This window comes from Trematomus bernacchii, unplaced genomic scaffold, assembly GCF_902827165.1.
Source record: "Trematomus bernacchii unplaced genomic scaffold, fTreBer1.1, whole genome shotgun sequence".
NCBI lineage: Eukaryota > Metazoa > Chordata > Actinopteri > Perciformes > Nototheniidae > Trematomus > Trematomus bernacchii.
Genome location: NW_022987656.1, coordinates 769,489 through 777,769, shown reverse-complemented (window position 1 = coordinate 777,769; position 8,281 = coordinate 769,489). Strand labels below are relative to the sequence as shown.

The window sequence follows — 8,281 nt, the reverse complement described above, 5'->3', positions numbered from 1 at the left end:
CGCCCATTCATTCATTCATTTTTGACTGACTGCATGAAGTAGATCGCAGGAAATGACGATAGAACAGCTAAAAAAGACATCTCACACCGTGTCAGATTTAGGTTATTGTGGGGAGGTGGAGGATAATACATATTGTTTGGTGGAGGATGCAGTTTGAACCATGAGTAGCAGCATGGATGTCGGAATCGTCACCCAAACTAAATATAACTAAGGTGCCGTCCGAACAAAAGTTAATGACAAATAAATTACACATAACCTTCCTCAGGCAGTGTGGTTTGATACCAGGGACAGGAGGACACCCCCTGCTTGAGAAACTGTAAGAAATGATCGGGGAATCCCTCCGGTAGTGGAGTTTCATGACGACTGGATCTGAATTTATTTTGTTTCCTGTATTCGGGTTGTTTGTGTTCCAGCTGTTCGATCAAGCAAACTATATATCCATAATCCACCAGTTAAAGGAAATACAACTGTGTTGTGTTGTATTAGCTGTACAATTTACCACATAGGCCTTTGGTGTTCTTAGTTTCCATACCTCCTGTGTTTTACGAGCGACTTATCAAGTCTTGGCAAACGGCATAAAACACGATTAAACGTGATAGTATATAAAACCATGCTCGTATCTACAACCTATAGAAATGCAAAACGGCGTCAGTTTAGACGTAATTCTGTCCTCCTGCTTACCGCATAATTTATGAGAAAACATTTCATAACAGTAACACAACATATTCCAGGTGGTTTTAAATAACATATCTGTATTTATATATTTCTCCAAGTTATGTTTTTGTGTGCACTGAGGAGTCTCAAACAGGCGTTTGTTTAATCATTTTAAGATTGGCTTTAATCAATGTTTGAAAATGAATTCTTCATATTTGATAAATGAGAGGTAACATTTTATTTATGGTATTATTTCCACATATTTCTCTCCATTCTTCCTTCTGCCAACGGTGTCGCAGTTTCTCGTCTCTCCCGTTTGTGTGCTTAGTGCATACGCATGGGTTAGAGTTTGCGTGGAGGACAGCACATTTTCCCGTCAAGTTAGTATTTTATAAATCGCAAACATTGCGTAGAAACTGGCGTACGCCATTTTTTGAGCGTATATCCCTTTATAAATGAGGCCCCTGGTGTGGCGACAGAATGTGAGGAGCCAACAGAGAAAAGGTGGCAAGCTTGAGGCAAACTTCCTGGGCCCTTTCAAAATTACAGCACTAGAGGGGAAAAGTGCTGATCTGCAGTCGGATGATGGTAAAGTTTTTTTTTAATCAATGTGGATCACTTAAAAATATCCAAAGCAGAGCTGCCCCGAATCCCTCACCAAATAAAAAAAACAGCAAAAATAGCAGAATCACCCTCCACATCACCAGCCTACACTCTAAAAAAAAAAATACACCGGCTCTACTTAAATAAATTGAGGTAACAATTTGCATTGATATTTTTAAGTAAATGCGAGTAACCATTTATTACCTGATTAACTCAATTAGTTCAGTACTACAAACATAATTTGCTTTCACCTTTCACCTAAATTAAGTTGAACCAACTTCATTTTAATCGTAAAGATGTAGTGATATTAAGTTGCATTTTGTTTAATTTAAGCTATTATAATGTATTTATTTAAGTCCATACTACTCAAACATGTCTATGCAAATTGTTACCTTAATTTGTTTGAGTATTAGAAACTCATTCTAATTGAGTCAACAAATAATATACACATTTCAATTCCACTTTTGAACAGTTTATTTTAAAATGTCGACAAATCCCTCATGGCAGGACGAGATGGCTGCTGCATACACTTTCACTGTGGAATGAGCAAGCTCTCTGTCCACCAGTAACTGTAAGTAAGACAAAATAGATCCCAACACACAAGATAGGGGCTCTATTTTCCGCTCCTCACACCATCGCTGGAATCCCAGCCACTTCTGCCTGTAACAGGTGGTGGATCCCGCTCTAGCTGCCTGGATAGACTGAATAACACTATCAGACAATCCACCCTGTCTTAGCCTGTCCCTCTCAGGAGCCAAGCTCCAGAGTGGGTAACGCCCCGATTGCACCTGCCTCTTGAGACATCGCCCCCCAGAACTGGGGAAGCGCTGTAAGAAATTCAAATCAATGTTTAATGACGTAATTTAGTTAAAACATACAGTAAGCTTAAAACTGTTTTATTCTGAAAACATTTCCGGTTAGCATTCGTCTGTGGCTAACGTTGTTGCTAAAGTTTATTTTGAAAAGCTTTACCGGAAGAAGTCTCCGGATATCAACAGTGACGTTAGCTTCTGGTTTTATGTTAACAACGATTACAGCCGTTAAAATGCATTAAATAAAAAGTCATTAATGAGTCCATGAGGAGAAAAGGCGTGTGGAGTTATGCAATAAATACACAACGTCTAAATCCTCTGTTATGCGCGATATCTGACATAGAAGACAGAGGAGGGCGGACCCCCACGTCACAGCCCCGAGAGAGGAGGAGCGAAGGAGAGATACAAGCGGGAGAACCAACGTGTTCACGTCCTCTTTTCCACGGTACCAGCTGCGAGACAACATCTGCTTCTGTCTCCCCACTACACCTCTGTTTGTTTCATTACCACGCTACTTATTTAAAGTAACCAATTTGACCCTTTTCAGAGACTCCATTAGTCTCTTTATTTTAACTTCTCTCCTGGGCGCGAGAGAACCAACACTGATCAACAGCGCCCAGGGCTGGCCCACCTTCATCTGTGTCATCTCTGAGTACCACGGCGCCCCGGCGCGATCCGGCACTACTAGGATGATTGACAGACGTTCTCGCCTCACTCTACCCAGGAGAGGGAGAATGAGACGCAGCGGTAGAAAGGCGTAGAGCAGTTTTTTTGGCCATGGCTCGTGTGCGAACGCATCCACCCCCAAGGGCGGATCGTCGCTCAGAGCCATGGAGAACCACAGGGCACAGTGGCTGTTGCGCCGGCTGGCGAACAGGTCCACTTCCACTCTCCCGAACTGGGCCCAGATCTGCTTCACCACCTCCGGCTGAAGCGCCCACTCACCAGGGCCGCCCCTCGACATGAGGTCGGCCCCCCTGTTCTCCAGTCCCGGGATGTGGAGGGCTCTCAGAGATAACACCACCTCTGAGGCCCATAACCACAGTTTCTCCGCCGTGGTCAACAAAGCGGCGGAGCAGACTCCGCCCTGCCTGTTCATATATGCCACTGTGGTGCTGTTGTCGCTCCTGACCAGTACATGTCTCCCCCGAATTAAGGGTTTGAAATGCTGGAGGACCAACACTACTGCCCGCTCTAGGAGGTTGCTGTGCCGTGTCTCTGTTAGAGACCAGCGCCCACCTATAGCTCTCTTCAGGCAGGTCCCTCCCCATCCTGTTCTGGACGTGTCCGTGAACACTGTGATGTAGGAGGTCACCCGTCCCAGTGGAGACCCCAGAACCGGAGGTTGCCCTCCACTGAGGGGGGGATGCTCATTGCTAACTTCTATGTTATATGCAGTAAATAGCTGTTGTAAATTAAGCTGAACAAAAATGGCTACTTACCAGGTAACTTGATAGATTATTAGGTTAAAATCCTGTTGTTCCACTGCTATCAAGTGTTCCGCTTCCAGGATGAACGCAGATTGCTCCAACTCCACATGCGGTCTGGCAGAGTCCAGGCGTGGGTTCAGTTTTGAAACTTTACCGTTGAAACTCAATAGATATGAGTTACTCTAACTTAGTATTTCTCTATAGTTGAGTCTATGGAGATTTTCTTTTTCAAAATCATTAGATTTGTAAGTAAAATTTGTTTTGTTATTTTTCAGTTTGACCGACTTAATAAAATGAGTTGTAAACTAGCTAAAACAAGTTGAGGTAAAAAACACAATTTCTTATGTTGAAAAAGTATATATTTTTAAGTGTAATCTACTACCCCCATGAATCGTTTTTTAGAGTGTACATGGAAGCTCCATCAGCGCCAGCCTCACCTGCTGCCCCATCAGCGCCAGCCTCACCTGCTGCCCCATCAGCGCCAGCCTCACCTGCAGCCCCATCAGTGCCAGCCTCACCTGCTACCCCATCAGCTCCATCAGCACCAGCCTCACCTGCTGCCCCATCAGCTCCATCAGCGCCAGCCCCACCTGCTGCCCCATCGGCTCCATCAGTGCCAGCCTCACCTGCTACCCCATCAGCTCCATCAGCGCAAGCCTCACCTGCTACCCCATCAGCTCCATCAGCGCAAGCCTCACCTGCTACCCCATCAGCTCCAGCCTCACCTACTACCCCATCAGCGCCAGCCTCACCGGCTCCATCAGTGCCAGCCTCACCGGCTCCATCAGTGCCAGCCTCACCTGCTGCCTCATCGGCCCTATCAGCGCCAGCCTCACCTGCTACTCCATCAGCGCAAGCCTCACCTGCTGCCCCATCAGTGCCAACCTCACCTGCTCCAATAAATACTCTCACTCTAACTGACAAATGTAGGTGTTTTGATATTGAGTGTTACTTTTGAATAGTAATTATGTAAAAATGAACTAAATCTTTAACTATATCATGGTTGGTAAGTAAATGTGTTTTTCAGATGTGCAGGAGGCATTGGGTTGGAAGGATGTACACGTCCTCCTTTCAAAAATAGGGCCATACAAACTGTTATTTTGGGATATTACAAACACTGGTCCAAACAAGGAGCTGGAGAGTGAGGTATTACTTTGTCACATTATAATTTATATTTTATATAATTCCGTTCCCTAATGGGCAATATTTTTTTTTTATGAAAGTCACAAAACATTGTATTACAGTTTTATTGACTTAAAGGTGGGGTAGGTAAGTTTGAGAAACCGGCTCGAGATCGCTAGAATTTGAAAATACACAACCGGAGAAAATCTGCCACTTCCTTATAGAGCCCCTCCTCCAACACACACGAATGCGCACATGACCAATGAGGGCACGAGATAAGTTTGTGCACAGATGGAAGGCTGACAGGCAGGTAGGCCATCCAGTTATTTTAGCCGTACTTTTTACAGTATTACGGCTTCCACAGATGACTTTTTTATGGATTTTTTGTCAAAGCACTTAAGATATTCATTGCTATCGTGATGTTAAGAGCATTCCATGGAATATAACAAAAAGTGTATCTCGAGCCGGTTTCTCAAACTTACCTACCCCACCTTTAAATAATAAAAGGAAATTCAGTGACGTTACAACAATGTAGTTGATAGTATTACAGTAAACATGCCTCTTTTTAATACATTGTGATAATTGTTCTCATAGGTGATCAATGCCTACCTTACACTCATTGTAAGAAAATATAACCAGTGCAATGACGGTCAAGCAGCTGTTATTGACAGCTACGAAATCTGGAAACAGACATTTGGAAGAATCCCGGTATGTACATAATTGGAATGACTTCGCATTTTGTAAATGTTGCAAATGTGCGTTTTTCAACAGGAATTTCATACTTTTGCAAATACTCTCAGGTTGATCCAATGACACACGCAGTCATCGTGGGAATTGTGAATGATGCCCCTTTCACACCAACGCCTCTTAGCTCCGGAATGCGGTTCACTTCCAGCTCCAAAAAATTGTCGGTCTAGAGGCAAGAGCTTCGGAGCTAAGAAGCGGCGTCGCTTACGTCTCTCTTACGTCGAGGCGTGCAGGAAACTAAACCCACCTCCCCTGAACATGGGTCGACTGAAGAGTCTCGTCATGCATGCCTACAAGCAGTAGCGCTGAGCAAAGTGACTAGAAGGCAACCACACACTTATAAAAAAAAAAACACACTTTATAAAGTCAGGCAACACTAACCAGGCTTCGTGTGATTCTGTTTATTTGTACCTTACTTTGACCATCCGTTCGCTGTTATTGATCATTGTGGAGAGCAGGCAGACGTTTTGTTTTTTATTATAGCAGCTATCGGATGGAATCAATACATGAGCTGCACAGGTTGTCATGTCCGACTATCACAAGTAGAATCATAATGAAAAATATGCCGGTAGAACACGGCTTAGCAAGTAGTCAGTTTAGCTTCGGTTGCTATGCTAACATCACCCATGTTATACCAGAGAAACTTTCATAACAGCGTTGTGATGCCAAACAGCGTCAATTCAGACTGACACACATTCACTTAAGGGGAACTGGGGATATGTATCAGCTGCTTGTGTGACAGTCAGACAGTGAATACTTTAGAGCCGTGTGAGCTAACCCGGAGCTAACGGGAGAATAAACTCCCGTGGAAGAGCAGCCAGCACTGCAGCGGTCGGTAAATGCCGCTGAAACACATTAATAAACAATGAACCACGGCACTCTGGAGAAAAGTATAAGGTTGGAGAAGTCGTTATTTAATTTAATCTGGCTTCGTATGATTAAAAGCAACACGATCATCGATCCGACGCAGTCCCCCGTTGTTGTTGTGAGCTCCGTTGGGGAGAAAATCAGCGATGTAAACGGTGACGTCATGACGCAGCAGCGGCAGCTCTGGGCGGTGTGAACAGAGCTGGAGCAGAAAAGGGAAACCGGAGCTGAACCAGAAAAGCTCTAGCTAGGAGCTAGAAAGGGAAAAGCGCTGGTGTGAAAGTGGTGTGGATGTTGGTGGTGAGAATAGGAGCAATTTTTAAGCTCCAATCTGTATCTATAATGCTGTATACACCCTATATAATTAGCCATTTGCAAGATAACCTGGCCACACATACATGCTGTCACTTATTAATAACATCTAAACAATACCCTACATTGTTCCTGCCTAATGCATGTTGTGTTTCCATGTGAATAATAAAAGGTAATGTACCCCCATGAGAAGAAAACCCTCTTCTTGGATCAACTTGGAGAAAATGAAGGTGTGCCTGGAGTCTACAAGGTAAATGTGATACAGTGTACTAGTTCCGGTGTTGTATGAGTTTTTTGACAATGATGTGCTGCATCTTGACACATGTACTATATACATACTGTAGAGCAGGGGTGCCCAACCTTTTTTGAACCGAGAGCTACTTTTAAAGTTGCCAGTCTGCCGAGATCTACCATTCCAAATAGAGAGGCGTAGCCATTACTGACAGCCTACTACCAGGTAAATACACACTTCTACTTGTATAAAACTGACCTTTGTACGATTAATACTTCATAAAATACTGCAGATCCTTTATCTTACCTCTTTCTAATCTACACACATACAAGTATTTAACTGAAGTTACACAACAGTGTTGTTGATACAGAGTTGGAGTTTATTCACACGTCACATACTACAGTGGGTAATGTTTTCAAGAAACATTGAACAGCGCTGCCACATATGACACAGGAAACCTGTTGCTACAAAAGTATAAATTAGGCTTACTAATAAGACAACTCAGATCTGAAGCTACACAGGAATCTGCTGCCAAAGTGCAATAAAAAAGACAAAATTAATAGAATCAAACCCTTTTTTTATTGCATTTTAGTAGAGTATAAAAAGAAATGCCTTTAAAATAGGATGCAAGCAACACTAGTTTCTTAACCTGAATTGATAATAGACTATAATAAATGTAAGTTTACATTCTTATACCATTTTGTACAATAATTATAATGAATAAGTTCAAACAAACTAAAACTTACAGCTGATTAATAACGGTATCTAACTTGAGTTTTTATTATATCAAAAACCTGTTGAAATGCTACTGTTATTACTGTCCCCAAAAAGCGCATCGGCAGCCTCCAGGAATGCTTCTTTCACAACTTCGCCGTCTTTGAAAGACTTCATGTGTTTCGCAAGAACGTGACTGACACGATAAGATGCTATGGTAGCAGCCTTGCTCTTGTTGTTGGGCCTGGTGAAAATGGACTGCTGTGCATTTAGCTGTCCTTTCAGGTCCCTCACCTTTTGGGAGCGTAGGGCAGAGTTAGGAGGGAATTCCGTCTCGTGGCATATGTGCACTGTTTTGAAATGCCGCTCCTAAATTACCCTTCTTCGATAAAGCCACGCTCGCATTGCAGATGAGACAGATGGACTTTGAATTGGAATAGATACAAAAATAATCATCCTCCCACACGGAGTGAAATTATATATTTTGGGCTTTTTTGCTTCTGCCATAATTGCGGTCTTGTGTGTGTGCGGACTGTCACTCCTGTTGACACGGACAACGTCAGCGAAATAGTGCCCACTGCCCACCAGCCACGCCCCGACACATGGGGTCACGCCGGCCAATCACAAAGCTTTGATGCGTTCAAGTGCATTATTCTGGCACAGGAAGATTATGTTATAGGACATTAACGATAAAACAGAATATTGTTGTTCTATTTTTAGACACATCTCGCGATCGACTGGGAATCTCCCCGGTCGATCGCGATCGACTGGTTGGGCACCCCTGCTGT

General features: G+C 43.4%; 1 protein-coding gene across 1 annotated transcript; it reads left to right on the top strand.

Annotated features, from left to right (window-relative positions):
- The first annotated feature begins 3,499 nt into the window (after window positions 1-3,499).
- On the top strand, window positions 3,500-4,420 carry LOC117486648 (keratin-associated protein 4-8-like). The gene is made up of 2 exons (XM_034135155.1): window positions 3,500-3,514; window positions 3,902-4,420. The coding sequence occupies exons 1-2, from the start codon at window positions 3,500-3,502 to the stop codon at window positions 4,418-4,420; spliced, it is 534 nt and encodes a 177-aa protein (XP_033991046.1).
- The last annotated feature ends 3,861 nt before the right edge of the window (window positions 4,421-8,281 follow it).